Raw genomic sequence first — 27,641 nt, 5'->3', positions numbered from 1 at the left:
CTGGTCCTTGCGCTTGCAAGGCAGGCCACCGAACCGCTGAGCTAAATCCCCAGCCTTTTTTTTTTTTTTTAGTTCTTTAGGCATTCTAGATGCATAGATGACATAAATTTTCTAGATTTTTCTTTATTGTCTTTTCACCCATTTGTTTCCTTTGCTATTCAGAAAGCTTATAATTTGATATGGTACCATTTGTTGATTATTCATGTTATTTCTTGTGCAATTGAGGTTCTGTTCAGGAAGTCTTGACTACTATGCCTGTGACTTCAAGAGCTTTACCTATTTTATATTATAGCACATTGTTTCTATTTTAATGTTTAGATCTTGATCCATTTTGATTTTACATAGGGAGACAGGTCAGTCCAGACATCTCAGTCTAGATTCAGTCTTCTGCATGTGAATAGCAAGTTTTTCCCACTGCAAATGGTTAAAGAGTCTATCTTTCCTCCAGTGTGCTTTTGGTCCCTTTGTTAAAGGTTACATGGCTGAAAATGCTTCGAGTTGTTTCTTCATTCTCCATTTTGTTCCACTAATCCACATTTGTTTTTTGTCATTATCATGTTGCTTTTATTGCTGTATTCATTTGTAATATAACTTAAAATCTGAGATTGTGATGCCTCCTTCTTTGCTTTTGCTGCCCAAGTTTGCTTTTGCTACTCTGGATGTCTTCTAATTGCATACGAATTTTAGGATTGTTTTCTCTAATTATGTCAGGAATTCTATAGAGATCTGGATAGTGATTGTGTTGAATCTGTATATGAGCTTGGAATTACAGCCATTTTGACAATATTGGCCCTGCCATCCAGGAATGTAGGATACTTTTGTATTTTCTGATGTGATTTTCAATCTTTCACTTTCAGAATGCTGTAGTTTTCATAGTGGAGGTCTTTTATTTCCTCAATTAGGCTAAATCCTAAATATTTAACTTTTCATGAATGGTATTGCTTTCTTAACTTCTTTCTCAATGAGTTCATTATTAATATACAGGAACACTATTGATTTTTGTGTATCAGCTGTGTATTGTACTGCACTACTGAATTTTGTAATTAGTTCTAGGATTATCTTGGTGAAATTTTCTGGGTCTCCTATGTAGAGGATCATGTCATCTGCAAATAATGATTATTTGACTTATTTTCCTATACATATCCCTTTTATTTCTTCCACTGTCCTTATTGCTCTGGCTAATTGTTCAAGTACTATATTAAAGAGGAATACTGATGACAGACATCCTTATATTATTACTGATTTTAGAGGGAAAGCTTCCAGATTTTCCTCATTTAATATGAAATTGACAATAGATTATCATAAATAGCTTTGAGATAAAGTCCTTCTAGACCTATTTTCTTCAGAGTTTCATCAAGAATAGATGTTGGATTTTGTCAAAGGCCTTTTCTGTGTCAACTGAGATTTTTGTCTTTGATTCTGTTTTTTAATTGCATATTGATTGCATTAATTTATTTGCATAATTTGAACTATCCTTGCATCCCTGGGATGATGCCTACATGGTCATAATATATGCTATTTTTGATGATTTGTTACATTTTGTTTTCCAGTATCTTCCTGAGGATTTTGTATACATTCATTAAAGAGATTCACTGTAGTTCTCTTTTTTGGTTGGGTCCCTGTCTTATTTTGGAACAATATTTTTCTATCCTATGATTTTTAGTTTATGAATTTATTTCTAGGTTAAATGTGTTTCTTATATACACCATACCATATTACTAGCTTTGGATTCAGATTGTTCTTGTTTTTCTAGGACCTTGAGGGATATCATTAGATTATTTAGTTATTTTCACTCTTTTTCTGATGTGGGCATTCACAGCTATAAATTTCCCACCTCTGACTGCTTTCATGTTTCTCCATAGGTTCTGGAATGTTGAATTGGCATGTTGTTTCATTGTAGAGCTGTCTAATTTCGTCCTTTATTTCTTCTGTGGCCCATTAATTATTCAACAGTGTATTGTTTAATCTTTTCTGCTGCTTTTTTTGCCACTGATTTCTAGTTTCACTGCTCTATGATCTAATAATACACATGGAATAAGTTCAGCTTTTTGCATTTACCTAAGCATGATTCATAGGCTAGTATGTGATCTATTTGGAAGAAGCCCATGTGATATTGAGAATGTGTATTATGTTGTTGAGCTGATCACTCTCTAGATATTAAGTCTATTTGAATAAAGGTTTTGCTCAACTCTACATTTCTTTGTGGACTTTTTTTTGTCTACTTGTTTATAAATTTCTATTTGTAAAAATGGGGCACTAAAGGATCCCACTAAAATTGTGATGTTTTTCTGATCTTTTATGTTCAGTTGTGCTAATATGAAGTTGGGTATACCCAGTTCTATACATATATGTTTATATTTGTCATCTTTTCCTGTTGAATTGATCACTTAACTAATATGTAAAGATCTTCTTTGCTTCTTTTGATCCATACTGACTAGATGTCCACTTTGTCTCAAAGTAGGGTAGCCACTTCTGCTACTTCCATTTTTGGACTCCTATTACAGAGATGAGTGTTTTTTTTTCCATCCCATGATTTTTAGTCTATATATTTCTTTTTGGATTAAATGTGTTTCTTATATACAGCATACCACTGGGTTTTGTTTCTTGATCTATTCTGCCTATCTCTGTCTTTTTGTTGAAGACTTGAGACATCACAGATTGTTATTACTGAAAGGTAATGCTTCATTACTGTCATTGTATAATTTTCCATTTGCTAATTTCCTTTGTTTCTCTTCTGCTTAACTGTTCACCCTTACTGGTGTATTCATTCTATAAGATCCTCTGACATTGTTGGTTTCATTGTTTCTTTCTAGGATATCTGAAAATTTTTCAGAATTCTAGTTTGGCAGTCATGAATTTATTAAAGTCCTCTTCATCATGGAAAGACCTTCTAGATCAATTTTAAAAGATAGTTTTGCAGTATATATCAGTTTTGATTAAAAGTTATTTCCTCTTAGAGCTTGAAATATTTTGCTCTAAGCTCTCCTGGCCTTTAAGAAGCCTTTTGTAATTCTAATAGGTTTACCTTTATGAGTGATTTATTGCTTTTTTCTAACAGCTTTTAAGATTCTGTCCCTTTACTGGACTTCTATGTTTTTAATATGATATGTAATAGACAAAACCTTTTCTGATCATGGCTATTTCAGATTCTGTATGCATTCAACTCAACAATTATCAAAGTCAGATTCTTTCCCTATACTTGAAATTTTTTCTGCTATTATTTCTGTTAAAAAATGTATGCTATTGCTGCTATTTTCTGATTTTTCAGTAATTCCAATTAATCTTTATCTTCTTTGCATCACTCCGTAGTAGTTGGTCCTCTTGTTTTTTCCCATGTTTTCTTGTTTTTAAGGTAACTTTGCATAAAAGATCACCTACATCAGCCCTATATTCTAATTCTGACACTCTCTCCTCACTTTGTTGCTAGTATGGAGATCTCTTAATTAGTATCTGCTTCCTAGTAATGCACTCTGGGTATGGCAAACTATGGGCTTTTGCCTCTGTCCCAAGATACGATTACATCTTTTAATTTTGGGAGATGATGATACTGTGTAATTGGTCCAGCACCCAGTTCTCCAGAAATAAACTGTAGTAATGTTAGGGACATAAAAACAAACAGATTTTGATACAAAGTAAAATCCAATTATTATTAAAGCAACGACTATTCCATGCCTGGTATTAGCAAAGAAATTAGCAACAATAATAGAGTCAAAGGCAAATTGAGTACCGACATACAATAAGAACAAATAAAAGCTATGACTAAACAACCCTTAGTAATAGACAAGAGGCCTACAGTAATAATATACTCACGGACAATCCAAATATTGACATACAATAAATATCTTCTAAATGCCACAAATATACTCTTCTCATTAACAATAAAAAAATTCAACAATAATAGCATAGAGTCAACTATATATTTAAAAATTAATAAGACTTCTGAGAAAATGATGGAATCATAAGCAACAAATTAGCCTCTCCAAGACTTGGAATAGAGACACTGGAAAATAACAATGTAGGGAAGAAAAGATGGGAGGTAGATCCCTAGGACTCGGGAAAAATCTGATGGGAAAACCGGGGCCTACACAGATATTGAAGAGACAAAACACAATGTGGAAAAAGGAAGGAACAATCTGAATTTTCTCCCCATTCCTGGTTCGTGGCTTATGAGAAAGGAAGACTAAATCTACAGAGATACAAATCTTTATTTTTCCTCTTCTCCCTTTAATCATTTCTTTATTTTTACTCCCCATATATTTTTTTCTTTTTCTCTTCTTTTTTAATCTTTTATTTCTTGTCAATTTTTTCTTTTACCTTTACCTAATTCTATAAACATTCTTCAACTCAACAATGAGATCCTTTGTGCCACTTCTCTGTCCTCCAACTCATACTATAGAATTTAAAGTTTCAAAGTTTTCCACTTTCCTTCCCCCATTCCAAAGCCCCATATATTTAAATAGTATAACCATAAAGCTTTGCTAACCCTTTGATACTTAGCTCTGTAAAATTACTGTTCAATAATTTTCTACCATTAGAGACATATAGTTGTCACATTTGGTACCATATGTCGCTGAAAATAAGATCTAACTGGAAAATAAGCCCTAGCGTGTTTTTTCACTATGTTTATAATATAAGACCTACCTACTACAAAGTAAGGCCCAGGTAAGATCATCAACCAGACAGATGCATTTAGTATATACATTGCAACAACATAGAACAGATATATTAATTATATAGTTATATCAATATACAATTAAATATGAATAATATTGACATCAATATTTACAATAAATAATAACATAAATCAAAATTATTTATAAATACCCATGCAGGTACCTTTGGACAAGAAGAAAACACCTATATAAACAGATAAATTTAAGACATTGCAAACAGCTAGAGTACAGACAAAATACAAAAATAATGTGTATATTGAAATGAATAGACATGGTTGTATCTAATATGAACCTTTGTATTTTAATATGCCATGTGCTATAACAGATGTACTTAATGAACTTATGTAAAATAAATAAATGTTTTCTGAATTTTGATGCCTATAATTTTTCATCATTTTTGTATAGGCCTCATTCTTATCTGTCACTATTTTTGTTGCTAGTCCTGTCTCATAAGTCTTCAATTAGCATTTGATTTAATAGAAATTTTATGAAGCCTACTCTGCAAGAGGTCGTGAGTTGGGTAAAGAATTCATGGGATAAAATCACTGACAGTTGTTTTGCCAATGAAATATAAGTAGGCTACATGGACAAAATGTCCGCATTAATGTGAGCTCTATTGCTGGATATGAGAGATATGGACCAATGTTCTACAGAAAATGGAGTTGCAAGAAATTCAGGACAGGATTCAGGGTTTGAAGAGTTATGACAGTGACTCAGAAGGAGATGGCAAGACAATATTTGATTGAATGTAGATTTTTGTACATGAACAAATGTAGATGGTTGTACACAAATAAATGTAGATCGCTGTACATGAAAAAATAATAAGTCTTCTAAAAATAAACCCTATTACATCCTTTGGTGCAAAAATTAATATAAGAGCCAGGCTCATTTCAGGGAAAATATGGTACATATTAGCTCTAAGTCAGTGGGCACCCTTGACATTTACATCATTACTGCCAATTTCTTCTCTAGCATTAAGGGAGATATATAAGTCTTATGGTATGTCAGTATTTAATTTGTCTTGGATGATATTACTGTAGCTTACTCACTTGATAATAACTGGGTGACATAATTGTCACTATACCTCTGTAAGCCAGCACTAAGACTGCCTTTGTGACATTAGCAATAGTAGAGTGCATTCCCAGAGAATTTAGTAGCTGGACTGACTATACTACATCCCCTCGCTTCCAAATTAACCAAGGCAGTTGGATCTAGGAATTGTGGCAAAGGGTTATGGTTAATCAAAACAAAATTACATTACTGAAAAGTGACTAAAGAGATCTCTGCATTAGCATCAAATTCTTCAGGCTATAATTATCCACAACTCACAGAATAAAATCAAACAATAGAAACATGAGAAGAAAAGGCAACGAAATGCCTTCCAAAACACCCAACTCCCCTGAATCCAATCCAGGGGACACACAGGGGAAGAATAGCATAAGCCACATACTTGAATTGCTCAAAGGAGAGCAGAAGAGGTTAAAATCTGCTCAAAGTAGTACTCAGCAAGATTAGAAAAGCTATAACTAAATAGATAATTGAAGTAATGAAAAAGATGCAGAGGCTTTCAAAAGACACTAATAAAAAGCTAGATGAGCTAAACAAAATGATAAAGGGCTAGAGACTTAGCTTAGTGGGGGCTATGCCCGCCTGGCAAGCACAAGGTCCTAAGTTTGATTCCCAGTACAAAAGACAAACAAACAAACAAAAAAACAAAAAAGATACAAAACATGAATGACTAGTTTACCAAAGAATTAGAATCTATGAAAAGGTTTCAATCAGAAATCCAGAGGATTAAAAGTCATATGAAAGTATGGGCCAAAGAACTGACTGATATGAGGACAGAATTTCAGAACTAGAAGACAATGATGCCTTAAAAGACCACCTACTTAGATACCTTTAAAACATGAAACTTGATCCAATGACCACTAGATGATGCAAAGACTAACATAATAATAACTGGAGTAAGTGAAAAATAAGAAAACACAAATGGCATTAAAAAAATCTGCTCACAGATATAACGGCATAAAACTTCCCAAATAAGGGAAAGAAATAAACATGCAGGTAAGTGAGGCATAGAGAACCCCAAACAGCAATGACTGAAAAAAAAAACTATTCCAAATCATGTAATATTCAAAATACCGAAAGTTCATCACAAAGACAAACTCTTAAAAACTACTAAAGACAACAAATCACATATAAAGTTAAGCCCATTAGAATTACAGTAGAATTATTTACACAAACCTTAAAGGTCAGGAGGGCTTGAAGTGAAGTGTTTCAATCCCTAAAGATAACTTTCAACACTGACTTACAGATCACAAAACTTTCCTTTAAAATCAACAGTGAAATAAGATATTTCCATGTCAAGGGACCTCTCAAGAAATTCATGACCACCAAACCAGTGTTACAAAAAAAATCCTCAAGAGACAAGAAAGCCAACAATGCCAATAAGAAAAAAAAAATGCCTGGCAAGAGGAGCAGCAAAACAAAATGCTGAAAAATGAAGAAATCAGTAACAAACAAATGGTTTAAAAAAAAAAGAAGAAATCGGTAACAGGAAAATAATGCTATGACAGGAATAAGTCATTATTTCAGTAATAACTCACAAAGTGAATGATCACAACTCCTTAATCCAAAGTCACAAATCAGCAGAATGGATCAAGAAACAAAACATAATTATATGCAGTATACAAGAAACACATTTAATTAAAAAAGAAAATCAGATTAAAAATCAAAAAATGGAAAACAATATTCCACATAACAGGAACCCAGAAAAAATCAGGAGTGCTATCCTATTTTCAGACAAAGTAACTTCAAACTAAGAGTGATCAGAATATCCAAAGAAACTCACTACGTATTGGGTAACAGTTCAACAGGAAAAGTTAACAATTATAAACAGACACACCAAATATCAGTGCAACCAACTTCATAATGCAGACACTAATGGGCATGAAAAATCAGATAAACACCAATACAATTGAAATGAGGGCCTCAATACCCTATATTCACAAATAGATCAAACAGACAAAAAAGCAATAAATAATCACAGTTGAAAAAAACCTTCAAACAAATGGACTTAATAGATATCTAGAGTGTTCCACCTGACAACAGAATACACATTATTCTCAGAAACATACACAACTTTCTCTAAAATAAACCACAGACTTGCCATTAAAGCATGTTAGGTAAACACAAAAGAACTAAAATTATCCCATGGATGTTAGCAGTATGCAGTGCAATGAAACTAGAAATTAGTGGCAACAGAAACTATGCAAAAACATGGAAATTAAATAATATTATGTTGAATATTGATTTATATATCAATGAGTCACAGACAAAACTAAAGAATAAATTAGACATTTTCTACAGTCCAATGACAATGCAAGTATGACATACTGGAACCCATGGGACACAATGAAAGCAGTCCTAAGAGGAAATTTATAGTGGTGAATTATCACATCAAAAAAATAAAATAAAAGAGTGAACTCAATTTAATCACCTAATGATGCACCTCAAGGTTCTAGTAAAACGAGAATAATACAAACCAAGAATGAGGAAGAAATTACAAGAATTAAAGCAGAAATTAATGCAACTGAGACAAAAAATACATATGCATGAGTCAAAAAGTTGATTCTTAGTGTGAAATAGGAAGAAAATGGCTGAAGGGGAAGTGGGAAGGGGAGGGGAAAGGAAATGAGGGAAAAGAAAAAATGTGAAAAAAGGGAAAAAATGGAAACAAAGTCTTTGTAAATAGGGAAGGGTGAAAAGGATGAACAGAGGTCACAGGTATAGGGAAAAAATAAGAATCAAGGCATATCATGTAAAGGTACAAGATCCCAATGATAAATGTAACTGTATTGTTTGCTTTAAATATACCAATAAATTTAATGGGGGAAAAAGTTGATTCTTTGAAAGATTAAACAAAATAGACAAATTCTTAGCCAACCATATCAAAATAAGGAAAGAAAAAACACATATCCATGCAATTAGAAATGAAAAGAGTGAGACTACAATGGATTCTGCAGAAATCCAGTTTATTGTCACTATTTTGAGAATCTGTATTCTAATAAAATGAAAAATTCTGAACAAATATATAAATTCCTAGATTGATATGAACTACCAAAGCTGAACAAAGAAGATATAAAAATACTGAATAGTCCAATAACAGTGAGTGAAATTGAAGAAGTAATAAAAAACAAAACACTACCAACTAAGAAAACCCTGGTCCCAAAGGATTCACTGCCAAATTCAGTAAGAAATTTTAAAAAGATCTAATGCCAATACTCCTCAAACTGAAATGAAATAGAAAAGGAAGCACTACTCACAAAAGTTACTCCTGGAAGCAAACACTACCCTGATTCCAAAACCAGAAAAGGATCCAAAGTGAGAACTACAGGCCAATCCTTTTAATGATCAAAGACGTAAAAATCCTTACATACTGGCAAACAGCAAATCAAAATTTCATACATCATGTCCAACTAAGATTCATCCTAGGGATACAGGAATGATTCAACATATACAAATCAAGCAGAAAAAGCATTTGACAAAATCCAGCAACCATTCATGACATTTAAAAAAAAAATGAAGAAAAAGGGAATAGAAAGTCATCTGTGACAAACCAATGGCAAACATCTTACTAAACAAAAAGAAGTTGAAAACTTTCCTTCTAAAATCAGGAATGAAATGAGAATGTTCACTATCACTTCTGTTCAATGTAGCTCTTGAAACATTAGCTAGAGTAATTAGACAATATAAAGAAATAACAGGGATGTGAATAGGAAAAAAGAATTTAAATTATCACTATTTGCCTGTGACATTATCCTCTACATGGAAGACCCCAAAACCTCCATCCAAAAACTCCTAGAACTAATAGCCAAATTCAGTAGCACAGCAAGAACAACACTCAACAATCAATAGCATTTCTGTACACCAATAACAAACTTACTAAGAAGGAAATTAGAATTATTGATTAGAATCAAGAAAAATTAAGTACTTAGGAATTAATCTAAGGAAGTGAAATACATCTACAAGGAAAACTCTAATATTTTGCAAAAGGAAATTGAAGAGGATATCAATAAACGGAAAGATATCTAGTTTCTGGATGGTCAGAACCAACATAATAAAAATTTCCACGCTTCCAAAACTGAAATATAGATCTAATGCAATTCCAACGCAAATACCAATAGCATTCCTTACATAACTAGTGAAAGCAATTCAATTCTAAAATTTATATGAAGCCAAAAGAGACCCAGAATAGCAAAAGCAATTCTGGGCAACAAGGGAAAGGCAGATGGGCATCCTAACCCCAGACATCAAGCTATACTACTAAGCTACACTAATTGGCAGGGGGAGCATGATCATGGCAAAAGAACAGTCTTGAGCATCAGTGTGATAGAATAGAAGGTTCAGAAAACAAGTCTAAGCGCACTCAGCTATCTTTGACAAAGTGGCCAAATCTTTCCCTAGAGAAAAGATAGGTGCTTTAACAAAGGATGCTGGGAAAACTGGGTATCCACATCCTCAAGATTGAATTTAGAGCAATCTCTCACCAGGCACTAAACTATAATCAAAATGAATCAAAGATCTAAATATTAGAACAGAAATACTTAATGTTCTGGACAAATAAAACAAGGATATAGGTATAAGAAAAGATTTCTAAGTAAAACCCCAGTTGCACAAGAAGTAATATCAGGAATTACCAAATGGGATCACATCAAATTATAAAGCTTTTGCATACCAAAGAAAACAACCACAGAGTAAGGAGACAACCTACAGAATAGGAAAATTATTTTCCAGCTACTCCTCAAAGGATTAATATCTCAAATATATGAAGAACTCAAAAAAAATTAAACCCCTGAATTTAAAGATCCAATTTTTAAAATGGGCATCTAAACTAGACACTTCTCAGATGAAGAAATATAAATGGCCAATAAATGCATGATCACTTTTTCAAAATCACTGGCCATTTGAGCAGTGCAAATTAAAACAACACAAATCCCATTTCACTTAGAAAGAATAGCTACCATCAAAAGATCAATCAATAACAAATGCTGGTAAGGCTGTGGGGAAAAACATTTATTGTTTTTGGTGAGATTGTAAACTGATACAACCAATATGGAAATCCATATGGCAATTCCTCAAAAGACAAAAAATAGAAATTCCATTTGACCCAGCTATTTCCCTTCTACATATCTTCCCAGAAGAGTAAAGACATCATACAACAGTGATATATGCATGCCTGTGTTTATACCAGCACAGGACCTAAATTGTGGAAACACCCTTTATGTCCATTAACAGATGAAAGAGTAAAGAAAATATGACATATATATAGATATATACATATATCTATATATATACACACACACAGACACACACACACACACACAAAGTGGTATTATTCTGCCATAAAACAGAATAAATTTGAGTTATTTGTAGAAAAATGGATGCACTTTGAAACTACATTAAGTGAAGTAAATCAGACACACAAGGGCCAGGAATGTAGCTTAGCGGTATAGTGCCTGCCTGGCAAGCATGAGGCCCTGAGTTCCATTTCCAGTACCAAAAAAATCAGACACATAAGCCCAAAAAGGGAGGAAAATGTTATTGTTATCTAGCATGGACAATGTTTCTAAAAGTGTACCTTGTACTCACTTCGGCAGCACATATAATAACAATGAAAGTGTACCTTGATTTAGCATGATTTTCTTATGTGTTTTTTAGGCCTTTTGGTCTGGTTGGTAAGCTATATATATATATATATATATATATATATATAAATTTACTTATAAGATAAACAAAAAATCTGATGTTGGCAAAAAAAGGGGAGTTGAAGAAAGGGGATAAAAAGAATTGAGATGCAAAGGACTGTAATATTGATTATGCCAAAGCAGGGTGCAAAGAGTGAACCCCACAATTTACAAAAGTGAGTCTGGCTGAAGCTTAGTGCCAAGGTCAGAGTAACTCCACCCAAATTCTGTTCCCACAACTAAAATCTTCAGACTAGAAGGATAATGTTCTAATTTCAACTATATATTTTGCTTATTCTGTCCTAATTTGAGACTGCTTTGTCATTAGCAGCCTTGTTTATATTAATTTCCATAGAAACCACACATAGCCCTACCTGTGCATGCAGCTTGCCTTTACCCCAGCTGATTGCCAATAAAAGTCAGGGCCAGGGACTGGGCCAGGGCCTTTTCAGTTGCACTGGCATTGGTCATCCTGGCACCCTACTTTCTCTTAGTTCTGTCTTTTTTTTTTTCCTCAGGCTTACGTCATATACTGGACAGGATACTGGAACTTAATTGCAGGGATCTCCAGTAATGAACATCTCTACCAATTTCCTACTGTGTAAGTGATCATTATGCACCACAAACATGTACTAATAAATTTTTAAATAAAAATTAATAAAGCTTAATAATACTAACAAAATTAAGTATGTGGGGAAGAGGAAAATGAAAAGAAATTTTGAAAAAAATAAAGAAAAGGAAGATGAGGAGAGAAAAGTGATACTAAAGGATCCAATTAAGTAATAAAAGAAAATTAATAGAAATAAATAAAAGTAAAAGAACAAATAAGATGAAGAACAAAAAGAAAAAAGAGAAGAAAAAGAAAAGAAACCAAACCCCCCCACACACAAAAAAAATCCAACGATAAAGGAAAATGAGTCCAAGAAATTCCTCCATGTCTTCGAGTGAGTGATTTGTATCCAGGGCTTGATGAATTGGAATCCAAAATCCATTTAGTTTTCACACTCACTTTTTTTGTATGTGAATGCCATCCTTCTGCATTTTCTTGCTGGGAGTAGACAGTGAGTGATATCTGCCCTAGGTCTGAGACAGGAGATTAGGATGTGGCAAAGCTGGCTGGAGAAGAAGATATCATCAGTTAATTACAAAGTCCCAGGACACCTGCCCAAAGCCCTGCCCATAGACGTTTCTGGAGAACTAGAGCAGGTTTTCAATAAGATGGTCTAAATTTGACATCAGCCTCAAGAGTGGGGGATACAGAAAGGATTGAGCTTATTTTCCTACTTTTACATTGCTCAAATTTGCTCTGCAGAGTGTTTCTTTCCTTACCTTTAATAAAATTTTGCTATCATTTTCTCTTGTCTTGACCAATTCTTGGCTTAGGACACAAAGAACCTACAAACACCTCTAACAAGACTCCAGGACTCTAAAACCCAGTAACACCCAGTTTCTAGGTCTCTCTGTGCACCCAAATCACTGCTTTCTCTGCCTAATTTTAAAGATGTGGGTTTATAAACCTCTCCTCTCATACACACTCCAGAGGCCCTTCTGTCTACACTGCAGACTATAGAAACCATCCAAGCTGGTAAATGAGTAAAGCAAGCAGATCACTGATCTTGGTGCTAGATGTGGACAGTAGGGTGTGGTAAGGGGAGGTGGGGGTCAAGTAGTCTGCTGGACTTAATGCCAGCACTTTCAAACCCAGCTCTTCCCCAAAATTAGCCTTACTTCTCACCACAGAGGGTAAAACCCCAGTGTCCTTCTCAGCTTGAGTTCAAACTTCTCAGGGGGGCCTATATCTAGCCTATTCTTTCTATGGAACTCTCATATGGCCATCTCTGACCTAGTCGTTGTGCTAGGATGACCCCAAAAAACCCTTAAGTATAGTTATTCTGTGCCTTCTGATTCATGGAGTAGCTCAATCTTAAACAATTACCTCTTCCAAAATGGCACCTGATAAATCACTCTCAAATGTGGTGGATGTTGCAGTGTACTTCTTCTTCAACTCTAGCCTATGTTAGAGAGAGATTTACTTTTAGGTAAAACTCTGTGCTGTTTTTGCAGACTATAACAACTGAAGACTTTTCTTGGGGGTATTGTTGCCAGCTCAGTTGTCATTTCTCCTTGGGACTGCCAACCCTCTCTGGGCTTACCTTGTGTGTATGGAAACAAGTCCCCTTTTCCAGAAGTCTGGGTTAGCATTTGGCATGCTTCCTTCTTTTCTGTGTGTTGTCTTCAATTTCTCCAGTTTATCTATGATTTCTAGTTTCCTGGGTGATTCTTTCTTAATTCCCAGAGCTTCTCTTCTTTTTCACTTAAGTTGTTTTCCAGGTGTCACAAATCTGTGATAAGCTGCTAGACTTTATGTCACAGACTTCCTTGCTTCTAAAAGATGTATTTCTCATTTTCTACTCATTCCGTTCATTAGTCACTCCAAAACAATCAGTTTCAGAACAGAAATTTACTTCTGTATTAGGAAATACATCTAGACCCTTCAGAAAACTACTTGGGAAGCCAAATTCTATACTTTGTATGATAATTTTCTTAATATCCAAATCTGTGAGTAGTAAGAGAAGCCAGTGAATTCTGAACATACTGTGACAGTTAAGAGGGAGCCAAGGTAAGCAATTCATATAACTGTTCAAGATCCAAGAGGGAAGCTGAGGAAGCTTGTAAGACCAGCCCAAGAAATAAGCATTCTCCCCAATATCAAGTTTACAGTCATACTTCATTCACCAATGCTTCTGTTCATGAACAATTCATTTCACAAACAGAAGCATTTTGCAAAATTTTGCTTCCATTTGTAAAAAATGCACAGAGTGATACATGCAGCCATCTTACCTAAGGAACACAAATGTGGCCATCTTCCCCAGAATTCTGGAATAAATCAAGCTCATGAACTAAGATACCACTGTATGTGAGCAAATACGATACTGAGATAATTATAAAAATCAAAGCAGTAGTAATAAAAGTTTAATCATTTATACTCTAACTTGAACACTGAACCATTAAGATTGATAAATTTGAATAGTCTCATTTGTATTAGGTCAATATGCTTCTAAGTTATTAATTTGGTGTTTTTATAGGATAATTTTAAACTGACATATCTAATATTTAAATAACAGGGTGTTTAAAAAAGAAAACAAAGAAATGTTTTTGAAGTATGTATTAAATTCTTAAGACAACAGATTTAATTGGATCAAATTTTTTAGTATTTCTCTTTATTTTCCTTGTCTGAGGACAAAACACTAACACTCACTAATACTTAGATAAGCTCTTCATTAAAGTTATTGAACTAATATCATGAGTGGCTTATAAATTCAAAATAAGGCTTCCAGTGTCCTTCACTTAACAAAAAATATTTGCAAACCAGACCGTCTGCTGAGGTGGTACAGTTACATTTGTCCCTCAGAATGTGTTTGGCATCCTCTGTTCTTGCACTCGGTTGGATTACAAACTCACAAAACAAGTTCACCTTGATCTTTCAAAATAGAGAACTTTAGGGACAACATCTGACATAAATCTAAACATGACGTTTCCAGCTAAAGAAGGCAGAAATAAAAAGAGACCTTGGGTTCAATTACAATAAAACCTCAGAAGTACCAAAAACACACATATTGAAGATTTATCATTGGGGAAAGATGGAAAATGTTGCCTCTTCTGAAGAGAATCAAAATCATTGCTCAGCCATCAACAACAGTGTCCCATTGATGCAGGGCACCCTTCCTACCCTGACCTTATCTGGAAAGATCCGAGTGACGGTGACTTTCTTCCTTTTTCTACTCTCCACCACCTTTAATGCTTTATTCTTATGGAAACTTCAGAAATGGACTCAGAAGGAAAAAGGGAAAAAGTTCTCAAGAATGAAGGTGCTTTTGAAACACCTGACCTTAGCCAACCTGTTCGAAACTCTGATTGTCATGCCACTGGATGGGATGTGGAACATTACAGTCCAATGGTATGCGGGAGAGTTACTCTGCAAAGTTTTCAGCTATCTGAAGCTTTTCTCCATGTATGCCCCAGCCTTCATGATGGTGGTGATTAGCCTGGACCGCACCCTGGCCATCACCAGGCCCCTTCCTGTGCAGACCAGCAGGAAGATTGAACAGTACATGACTGGCCTGGCATGGGTGCTCAGTAGTGTCTTTGCTGGGCCGCAGGTAAACCATTATTCATGAACTTGTGTGGTTATGCTGATCAAAGATTTCCTACCTGATATTCAGTAAAGGTCTTACTGTAGGCGGTATGTACTATATCACGTTTAACGCTTGAGGCTCTGATGTCAGAGTGATTTAATTCTGACGCTGCTGTTTCATAAGCAAATTTCTTAACCACTCTGTACATTTATTTATAAAATAGGGATAATGCCTACTTCATATCCTTTTGTAATAATTTAGAAAATTACATATTGAAACATCTAGTATAATTTCTAGTGCACAGAAAATGCTCTCTAAAAGGTAGCTATATGCAAAATTAACCTCATTCATCTTATTATCGTTATTCTTTTTCTCTGGTTGACATAGATTTAATGGTTAATTTAGAGTGTGGAGGAATTATGAAATTTGTAGAAGTAGAAAATTTTTATAACTTTTCATACCTGCACTTTATGTGGAAACTAGGAATCCTCTCACTTCAACGGAGAGGAAATAATCTTGATTAGTATGTTCCATAGTTTTCAATTAGGCAGGATTGAATACAGAGGAAAAGTGGGAAACTCTGGACTTTGGGAAATTTGGACATTTCTCTGAGGTTGACTTGAGTTGTGCTAGAGGCAGGTTTTGACAAAGCTTCACGGCGAGATGTGTAGGAAGCAGACCCTTTTGTGGGAGGTAGTCACCTCTCCAAATCCCCTCCATCAGAAGCAACTAGGCTGATTGACCTGCAGGATCCCTTTTCAGTGATCAACTTTTTGCAAAAAAAAAAAAAAAAAAAAAAAAAAAAAAACAAGTTTTGGAAAATAACAAAGAGCCTTTAATGACAGACTAACACTGTGTCTCTTTGACTGTGTACTTACAAATGCACTGCATGATAAACTCAGGATACAAGAATGTGTTAAGAAATAAAGTCACAGTTTTCTAGGATCCTCCAAAAACGTGCCTCTAAAAAATGAAAATCTACCTAGATATTTGAAGCTGGCTAGATTTTTTTTAATGCCATGTAGAACTGACTGAATACTGTAAGAAACTAAATTTTTCTGTAATTTCCCCAACTTTTTGAAAAATGTTATTAGTATGTGTTTCATTTCAGGAAAAATGGTAAAAACTAAAATGCTTTTATTTTCCCTAAGTAAAACACATTATAATTATTTTCACAGTAACTACATGAATAAGATTAAATTTTGCAAATATGCACCTTGAAGTGCAGTTATTTAGCCAAGGCTTATGCCCTTGAAATTTCCATGTAATTTCTTTGAAGTACAGTATGAATCCTGCTTATTGGTTGGTTTTTTTAGAGAACATACGCACAGCTAACATGGAGCCTAGTACTCATGAAACAATGACACAGTGGGGAACATGTAATTCCTTTGTGGATACAAAATTTATATAAAGCTGATACAATTTGATATTTTTAAATTTTAAATCTTTTTAGGTATAAGAAGACAAAGAGGCAAGACTGGATTGAAATAATGAAGAAAGGTTTTAAGATAAAAGTAGTAAGAAAAGAGTTTTCTCAGCTGAATGGTATTTGGGTGGAAAACAATAAATGCAGCATCATTTACATTTTTCAGTGAAGGGTAAACAGTATAACTAATTTCACTGGAGATCTATCTAGCTGAAGTGAAAGAAGCAAGAAATTAGATTTAGTTGTTATTCTTTTTCCTAATAGTACACTATTAATTTGTCATAAAATACTATGGTTATGTTCGTCTGACTGTGTTTGACACCAAGAGGTACACCTATAAGTGGTGGGACTGTTTTGTGTTCAACTTCATTAATATTTACAGTACCTATAAGATAGCAAATTAGAGGCTGGGGATTTAGCTCAGTAGTGACACCACCTGCCTCACAAGTGCAAGGACCTGAGTTCAATTCCTATACAAAAAAAAAATAGCAAATTAAAACTTTAAATGTTTGGGTATATTAGTATGTGCAATTTTATCAGTCGAAAGTTCTTTTGAAGACTTAACACTAAAAATTGTTTGAATAAGTGAGTGAATGAGGAACATGAATACTATCTTTGTGATGTAAAGAGGAGCTACACTGTCTTCCCCATTTGACAGATAATAGAACAAAGTCCTGACCTTTGAAAGCAACAGAATGTAGACATCTTTACCAGTAACTCAAATTAGCAAACACATGCTATGTGGAGACAGCCTATCTCTTCTTTCTCTCATACGTATGTAACTGAGGAAAATGTTCATTATACGAATAATGCGTTTTTTCATTTTAAAATATTGATTATACCTCATTGATGGGCACATCTTGCACTTGGAAAGACAGATTTTAAAAGATTCATTATTTTTCCCAGTGTCACTTGGCCTATTGGATTTTTTGGCTTTTGGATTCATGAGTATTGGATTTATTAAGTCCAGCTTTTCTCTGTTGTAGCTCTTTGCTACTATCTCTTTAAATGAAAAATGTTTCCACTCTGTGGACAAGAGAGATAGAGACTTTTTATTTCTGGATTGTGACAGATCATAAATCTCCTGATTCACCACCCTCTATGGCTAATAAGCCAATTGACAAAGTCACATCCTATTATGATTAATTTACCTGAGAAGATCAGCTTCAAGTTTCATTCTTTGGCAAATATACTGGTTGCTTATTACTTGAGTCATTCAAATCTCAGTTTAAAAATAAACCAATAAACTAGTTGACACAACATAACCATGGAATCTGGGAACTTAAGACATTTTACTAAAGCTTAGAATAATCAATTTTAAACTGGCTACCTTGATTTTACACCTGCCTGATGATTAACCTCAGAAGCCAAGATCTATGTTGGTTTGGAGGTGTTTGCAGACATTTCAGCACAGTGTAGCATATAAAATTTCAATTTTTAGTAATAAATTTTTTAAAAAATAAGCCCTATGTGGAGTCCCATTAAATTAAACAAATGTAGCTGGAGCTGCACTCTTTCAAGTAGGGTTATGGGAGGGAGCACTCCTCCTCCTGACAGTTTACTGAGCCCCAGTCACAGTCACTTTAGAAACCACCAATCTCCCTGCAACAAAGGTTGAAAGCCACTGGGATTACAGAAACCACACCAGTACTGGCTTTAAAGAGTAGCACTTACATCTCAGTATTGTCTCCTACCCAGCTATGAGCAAATAGCTAAGACAACTGAAAGGGCAATTATAAAAAATAAGCTATGTGATACTATATAAAGTCATCCAGTATAAAACTTGACATATTAACTTTAAACATCCAGTTAATTTTCATTTCCCTCTTCTCCTCCTTTCTTATTCCTTCCCTTTCTGTTTTCTTTCATAATAAGATTTTTGAAATTAAGAAAGATAAAATACAGAAATACAAGTATGCACATAGTTAATTCTTTAAGAAACAACCAAAAGAAATGCTTATATAAAGATGGATTTCTTCAAATTTTTCAAAATTATATATTGCATTCTGATTGGTAAATTTACCCCAATTCTGCTCTGACACAAAACTATACTACTCACCCTTAAAGCTATACATGCCAGAGTATAATAATTCAGGTCTTATGCGTGGCATTTCTAAAGGTACGCTGGAAGGGAGGGATGAGGAAAGGAAGGAAGAAAGGAAGGGAAGGGAGGGGAAGAGAAGGGAGGGAAGGAAGGCAAGGGGGAAGGAAATGTCCTTGAGGATTTTTACAAGAGAGAGAAATCAGAGGAAATGACCAAAGCATGATGTATTTATAATTTTTGGAAAAATATCAACTAATTTGAGAAGAAAACATAAAACAAACAAATATCTGATCGAGGGTAGTTGCTAAGACACACATGGCAGGGCACAGGTAGAATCTAAAGAAAAACCTTACATCAAAGTTTCTCTGTTTAGGCTCACTGCAGCCCCAATTACCAGTCTCTAGTGACCAGAGTTGCTTTCCAGCCTTGACCTGTGAAGGATGTCCTCTGGAAAGAATCTTTGCATGGTGCCGCTCATAGGAAAAGTCAGTTCAAACATCCCTTTCTGAAGTAACAGTTCCTCAATTGTTTTCAGCTAGAAATGATCTATCTACCAGTAAGCATATTTTGTCTTACCTCCTTTAAACCACAGCCAGAACTTTTAACTTCTACATTTTATCCCTTATACAATATTGACATTTTCCCTGTAGAAGTCTAGAGAAGGAAAAGCTTAAGAATAGTAAAAAGACATGAGGAAAAATATACATGGTAGGCATCTATAGATATGTACATAAATACATCGGCATATATATAAAGTTACATACCTCCAATATTTTATAATAATAATGGTTAAGATTGTGTCATATAGTGCTGTGTGTAGGCACTATTCCAACTGTTTAGCATGCAATATCTCATTTAATTGTTATGGTAGCCCTTAGAGATAGATCCTACAGCATTCCTATTTCAAATTTTTGAGGGAGAGATTGAGACAGGGTCTCACTAGGTAGTTGAGACTGACCTGGAACTCACTATGTAGCCCAGGCTGGTCTTGAATTCACAGCGATCCTCCTGCCTCAACCTCCTGAGTGCTGGAATTACAGGTGTGCACCACCATGCCCATCTTTCCTATTTCCATTTTAAAGATGGGAAAACTGAAGCACAAACTGAATGAAAAGTATTATCTTTGAAAAAATTTTCAGTGTGGAGTAAGGTGCAGGCTAAAGATAATACTTTAAGAAGGAATGAACATCTATTGCAGGCAAAGGAGAAAAACAGAGCAGTTTATGGCAAAATAAAGCAAACACCAATAAGAACTAGAGTCACAGATAAAATAAGCAAAATACATAGAAATCAAGGATATATATATATATATATATCCTTCCAACAACCAAGGAATCACTAAAAGGAAAGTGGATCCTTATTAACCACTCAAATAAGAATGGCCTTGAAGCACAAAATAAGTTGAACTAAGATTAAAACAAATTTATTTATGGGAAACTAAGATTCTGAGTTCCCATACACTTTGCTGTATTTCTCTTTTAAACATTATCAGCCTGTCTTGTATTAGAGATATCACATATATTCTCTAACAGCTATTACCAAATATTAAATTCCATGATATAAATGCATATTTGTTTCATCTTTTAGGACAGAGAATACCTGGCATAATTATTTTTACCAAAGAATTGCTTTAAAAATAAGCATTTGTTAAATAAAATTGATACCAGTAATTCAAAATACTCAGTAGTTGTAGTACTATGTTTCAGTCACTGTTAACGAAAATTTCATCATTTCAGGTTACTGAAAGTGTGAAATGTTAAGGTGAAACTGCGACAGAGCAGATCAGAGAGTCAACTCAGGTCATCTGATTCCAAGTACAATTGGAGAGGTATAGAGGAAGACAGTTACATTTTAAAGAAATGCAAGATTCTCAGATTTTCTGCCAGCAAACCTTCCAAAGACTTCAATTCACACATCTAACTCAAAATTAAATTTTAAATAAGGTCTAGTTAGAAAGAGTATGACAACTCACTTTGTAAGGTGGGGGAAAAGTTGATCTGAATCATAAGATAAAATTAGCTGAATGCACTTGTTTGGGTTTCTCAAATTCAAAACCGATAATATGATTGTTAGTCGCCCTCTATTGGACAAATTTAAACATTTTTTTCTCTTGGATAAAAGATCTGAAACTGAAAATCAATTTTTTAAATACAAATATATTTTAAAAGATTATTATTTCTACTTTAGAAACTCAGAAAAGAAATATTTTATAGTATTTTTAAATAACATATTTAACTCCCTATCTCACAACCCCCGAAAAGGAAAGAAAACTTTGGGCCTGTTAAATAAACCATATCTTCTTAATTCAATGAAAAACTTTTTTTAAAAAAAATCACTCATTTGTTTAACTGTTCAAATTTACTTATCAGTTTTAAAATGGTTGCAGTGTTTGCACTGTCTGATGTTCTCATTCCAATAGTTTTTCACAGTAAAATGAAGTTTCTCAGTCAAAAGCTTGGAAATAACTAGGTAAGAAATGTGCTTGTTGAACATGGAAAGGATGAATAAGTGCCCACAAGAATTTATTTTTCAAACTACTCGCACTATTTCCATAAGAGTTGATTAAATTTGGGCTTTAAAATAGACTTTTTAAATATCATTTCACTCTCAGAAAAAAATTATAAGAATCATGCAAAAATTTCTTGGATACTTTTAATTCGTGTATTCCCAAATATTAGAATTTTCTTAACATTTGCTTCTTTGCTTTCTTCTCTCTCATTCATGTTTACTAATTGTTTAAGATCTGCACACATGGCCTTATTACCTCTCAATATGTTAATGTCAAAACTTCCTCACACAAAGTCACAATATGAGTATCCAAGGCAGGAAAATAGCTATGATACAACACTACAAACATTTTAATGTTTGTCCTTTCAAAAAATGAAAATCTTAGATTATGTGAGGGACTTGGTTGCACTTCTCCTTTTAGCTAGAGACTGAAGGTTTCCCTTTTTTATGATAACACTGAAATTTTTGAAGCTTGCAGGTCACTCATTTTGTAGAACGTTCCTCAGTTTGGATCTGTCTCATGTTCTAGTGAAGTTAGGCAGTTTAAGAGGTGATACTGGTCCTCTCATTGCATTGTGTAAGGTGGCAATATTATCTTGATTATGTGGTTATTTCTCTACAGTAGAGTTATCATTTTACTTTTTATGATGAGTAGTATCCTGGAGGTAGATACTTTCAAGACTTTATAAATATCTTTTTTGGAGGGGTATGGGTTTTGTTACCCAGGATTATTGCATTAAGCTACAACCTCACCCCTTTTCACTTTTCATTTTGAGACAGGGTCTCATTAATTTGTCCATCTGGGACAAAGAGTTGGGACTATAGGCAGAAGCCACTGTGCTTAGATGAGATTTTGTAAATATCTTTTTCTCAAACTTTCAGTCATTATTTTTACTGACCATTGGAGATTCTTGCCCAGATCAGTTATTATTACAGTGATGAGCAAATATTAATCACTAATTCCATTTTATACTTTTCCTTCTTACATTAGTTGGGATTCAGTAATAGAGATCTTTTTCCTCTCCCCGTGTATTTGCTGCTGTCTTTTAATTTGTATCAGCATGGAGTCATAGATTCATATTTTATTCAAGTTTTTTAATGTTTCCCTTTGTATTTTGATATTTAAACTGTCTCAAATTTAGCTGAAAAGAGTCCTTTCCAGCTAGCTCCTGCACTGTTTACACCATTCTCTATGGACACATATTCTTTGGCTCAACTCATTGGAAGCACATATTTTATTTTGTCTGGCCCAGCTTTGGAGTCAGCCACTCCTCCCATGACCTCTGGTTCCTCTTAGTAGAGACTTGTACTGAGAAAACAGGACTTGGGTACTAGGGTACAAGAGGTACTCATTACTGATAGGTTGTCATTATTTCTAGGTTTTCTCTATGGACACAGCTGAAAATAAATGTATGTCCACAGAGAGACTGATCCATTGTAACAGAGATTTACCTTATTCTTCAGATGTACAGCAATTCACTCTGTTTTCTGTTATACTAACATGAAAAAAGTTAATCTATTATAGTTATTCTAATATAGTTATGCAATCACTATCCCATAAGTTGGTATCACATTGTTTTCGGTATTCTTTTAATTAAATTGAATTTATTGGTACATTCTAGGTAGACGATACAGTTACATTCATTACTGGGATCTTGTACCTTTACATGCCAGGTCTTGGTTCTCATTTTTTCCCCGTCCCCACCCTCCCTTCACTCCCTCCTCCCCTCCCCACCTTCAAACACTTTAATTCCATTTTTACATTTTCTCATATTTTTTTTCTTTTTCCCTTGTTCCCCTTTCACTTTCCTTCTCACTGTCCCCATACCTTTGGTCCTTTTCTTCCTATTTCACATTGCTAATTGTGCCATTAGGATCTTGAGTACTATCTTAGTTTGTCACACCAGAGAAACTATTTGGTATTTGCATAGGTGTGACTTATTTATTTCACTTAGGAATATATCCTCAAAATGTACCCATTTACCTATGAATCAATCTACTTTCTCATTCTTTGTGGCTGAATAGTATTCCATTTTATAGAAAAATCCACATCTTCTTTATCCAGTTTCCAACTAATGGGCAGATAGGCTGTTTCCAAGTTTTAGCTATTACAAACTGTGCCACTATAAACATGGGTGTGCATATATCACTGTGGTATGATTCTTTAATTCTTTTGGAAAGATACCCAACAGAGGGATGGCTGGGTCAAATCAAACCTCTAATCCTAGTTTTTTGAGGTATCTCCATATTGACTTCCATAGTGGTTGCACCAGTGTGCACTCCCACCAACAATGGAGAAGGGTTCCTTTCTCCCCACAACCACGCCAACATTTGTTATTGTGTGATTTCTTGATAGCAACCATTCTTTCTGGGGTGAAGTGGAATCTCAGTGTTGTTTTCATCTGCATCTCTTGAATGACCAGTGATGTGAAACATTTTTTCATATACTTATCTGCTGCTTTTACTTCTTTGTCTGAGAAATGTCTGTTCATTTCAGATGCCCATTTTTGAATCAGGTTCTTATACCTGGGGGGGGTCCTGATTTTTTTTTTTGAGTTCTTTATTCTAGATAATAGTGATTTGTCTGAGGAGCAGCTGGTAAAATTTTTTCCCACATTGTAGGTTGTCTCTTAGCTCTCTTAGTGTATTCTTTTTCAGTGCAGCAGCTTTTTAATATGATGAAATCCCAGTTGTTGATTCTTTGTGCTCATTGCCGTGCTACTGAGGATATGTTCATAAAGTCCTTTCCTATGCCAATGTCTTCTAGAGTTCTGCATAACTTCCAGAAAGTTTAGTGTTTTTGTTTTTATATTTAGATCTTTAATCCACTTGGATTTTAACTTAGTGCATGGTGACAGATAAGGGTCTAGTTTTAATCTGTGGCAGGTTGAGATCCAGTTTTTCCAACATCATTTATTAAAGAGGCTAACTTTCCTCCAGTGGGAACTATCAGCTGCTTTGTCAAAGATGAGGTAGCTGAGTGCATTTCGAGTTGTTTTTGTGTCTTCCAATCTGTTCCATTGATCCTCAGGTCTGTTTCTTTGCCAGTACCATGCCATTTTTATCACAGTGGCTTTGTAGTATAGTTTCAAATTGGGAATTGTTATTCCCACTGCCATGTGTCTGTTGCCTAGGATGGCTTTTGCTATTCTAGGTCTCTTATGGTTCCAAATGAATTTTTGGATTTTTTCTTTCTAGTTCTGTGAAGTGTAGTGTTGGAATTTCAATTGGTATTGGATTGAATCTATATAGCAGTTTTGGTAGTATGGCCATTTTCACTATGTTGATTCTTCCTACCCAGGAGCAGGGGACATCTTTCCATTTTCTTATTTCCTCCTCGATCTCTTTTTTTCAGAGTGCTGTAGTTTTCAGTGTAGAGGTCTTTTGCTTCTTTTGTTAGGTTGATTCCCAGATACTTCATTTTTTTGGGTGCTATTGTGAAAGGAATTGTTTCCCCAATTTCTCGTTCAGTGAGTCTGTTATTTGTGTACAAGAAGGCTATTGATTTTTAGGTGTTGGCCTTGTATCCAGCTACTCTGCTAAAAGTGTCTATTAAGTCAAGAAGTCTTTTGGTGAAGTTTTTTGGGTCTTCAATGTAGAGCATCATATCATCAGCAAATAATGACAATTTAACTTCTTCCTTTCCTATCTTTATTGCTTTAATTTCTTTCTCTTGTCTAATTGCTATGGCTAATGTTTCCAGAACTATATCAAAGAAGAGTGGTTATAGTGGGCATCCTTGTCTTGTTCCTGATTTTAATGTGAAGGTTTTCAGTTTTTGGCCATTAAATATGATGTTGGCTGTTGGTTTTTCAGATAGCCTTTATTAAATTGAGATATAGACCGTCTATTCCAATTTTTTGCAGGGTTTTTATCATGAATTGGTGTTGAATTTTGTCAAATGCTTTTTTGGCATCTATTGAGAGGATCATGTGGTTCTTGTCCTTGACTTTGTTAATATAGTGTATTACATTTATTGATTTACATATGTTGACCCATCCTTCTATCCCTGGAATAAATCTGACTTGGTCAGGATGTATGATCTGCTTGATGATCCTCTATATTCTGATTGCTAGTATCTTACTGAGGATTTTTGCATCTATATTCATTAAGGAGATTGGCCTGTAGTTCTCTTTTTTAGTTACATCTTTCCCAGGTTTGGGAATCAAAGTGATATTTGCTTCCAGGAATGAATGTGGAAGTATTGCTTCCCTTTCAATTTCATTGAAAAGTCTGAAAAGTAATGGCAGTAGTTCTTCTTTAAACGTCTTATAAATTCAAAAGTGAATCCATCAGGACCTGGGCTATTCTTTGTTGGTAAGTTTTTAATTACATTTTCAATTTCACTGATTGTAATTGGGGTGTTTAAAATGTTTTTTATTTTCTTCATTCAACTCTGGTAATTCATAAGTATCTAGAAATCTGTCCATTTCTTCTGTGTTTTCCATTTTATTAGAGTACAGGTTCTCATAGTATGTATTAATGATCCTCTGGATTTCTGTGGGATCTGTTGTGACTTCACCTTTTTCATTCCTGATTGCATGAATATGAGCCTTTTCTTTCCTTTTTTTGATAAGGTTTGCTAAGGGTTTATCAATTTTATTTATTCTTTCAAAAAACCAACTCTTTGATTATTTTTTATATCATTTTCTTAGTTTCCATTGCATTGATTTGTCCTCTAATCTTTACAATTTCCTCTCTTGTTCGAGCTTTGGGTTTTTCTCACTCTTATTTTTCTAGGAGGCTAAGAGTCATCATTAGGTTGTTTATTTGAGCTTGCTCTGTTTTCCTAATGTGGGCATTTAGTGCTATGAATTTTCCACGTAGAGCTGCTTTCATTGTGTCCCATAGATTCCTATATGTTGTATTGGCATTTTCGTTTATTTGTAAAAACTGTGATTTCTTCTTTGATTTCCTCTGCGATCCATTGATTGTTCAGGATAGTGTTATTCAATTTCCATGTGTTTGTAAAGTTCCTATAGTTTCTTATGCTATTGATCTCCAGCTTTATTGCACTGTGATCTAATAATATACAGGGAATAACTTCAGTTCTTTGCATTTATTCAAACTTGTTTTGTGAGCTAGTATGTGATCTATCTTGGAGAATGACCCATGTGCAGCTGAAAAGAATGTATATTCTGATTTTGTGGGGTGGAACACTATAGACATCTAATAAGTCCATGTATTCAAAAGCTTGGTTCAGTTCTAGTATTTCATTGTTGATTTTTTGCCTAGATGACCTATCTCTTTGTGATAGTCATGTGTTTAGATCCCCTACTACTATTGTATTAGTGGTTATTTGGTTTTTCGTGTTACTTAATATTTGTTTTATATAGTTGGAGGCATTTATATTTGGTGCATATATGTTTATGATTTTCATCTCTTCATCTTGAATTGTTCCCTTTACAAGGATGTAGTTGCGTTCTTTGTCTCTCTTAATCAGTTTTGGTTTGAAATTTGCTTTGTCTGCGAATAAGATTGCTACCCCTGCTTTTTTCTGGGCTCCTGTCGCATGGAGAATTGTTTTCTATCCTTTCACTTTCAGTCTATGGGCTTCTTTTTGCACTAGGTGTGTTTCTTGTATACAACATATTGTTGGATTTTGCTTCTTAATCCATTCTGCCAATCCATTTCTCTTGATTGGTGAATTGAGGCCATTGACATTGTTATAACTGATATGTACTGACTGATTATTGTCATGTTATTGTCCTTTTGTTGACTCTTTTTATTTTTTGTCCTCTCCTTTTAGTTTCTTGCCCTGGCTATTTGATTTGCTCTGTTGGGTCTCCTGTTGTTGTGATCTTCGTTGTCTTTTTCTAGGATATTGTTTAAAATTCTTAGTAGTGCTGGTTTAGTATTCATGAAGCTTCTCAATTGTTCGTTGTCATGGAAGTATCTTATTTCTGCATCCATTTTGAAAGAGCACTTTGCAGGATACATCAGTCTTGGTTGTAGGTTGTTTTCTTTTAGCACTTGAAATATCTCACTCCAGTCTCTCCTTGACCTGAGGGTTTGTGTTGAAAAGTCTCCTGTGATTCTAATGGGCTTTCCTTTGCATGTAATTTGTTTCTTTTCTCTTACTGATTGTAGTATTTTGTTCTTCTGTTG

The 27,641-nt window shown here is 34.4% G+C and overlaps 1 protein-coding gene across 2 annotated transcripts in view; it reads left to right on the top strand.

The window, feature by feature from the left end:
• Positions 1–15,060: 15,060 nt before the first annotated feature.
• Gnrhr (gonadotropin releasing hormone receptor) overlaps positions 15,061–27,641 on the top strand; it is an 18,710-nt gene continuing 6,129 nt past the window's right edge. For both annotated transcript variants that reach the window (XM_010611180.2, XM_010611181.1), the window contains exon 1: positions 15,061–15,579. In XM_010611180.2, coding sequence (XP_010609482.1) covers positions 15,061–15,579 — 519 coding nt within the window. The remainder of the gene's footprint in view (positions 15,580–27,641) is intronic.

Source organism: Fukomys damarensis, unplaced genomic scaffold, assembly GCF_012274545.1.
Source record: "Fukomys damarensis isolate Sample0158 unplaced genomic scaffold, DMR_v1.0_HiC HiC_scaffold_35, whole genome shotgun sequence".
Classification (NCBI taxonomy): domain Eukaryota; kingdom Metazoa; phylum Chordata; class Mammalia; order Rodentia; family Bathyergidae; genus Fukomys; species Fukomys damarensis.
The sequence above is the reverse complement of the archived record's forward strand: the minus strand, read 5'-3'. Positions and strand labels throughout refer to the sequence as shown.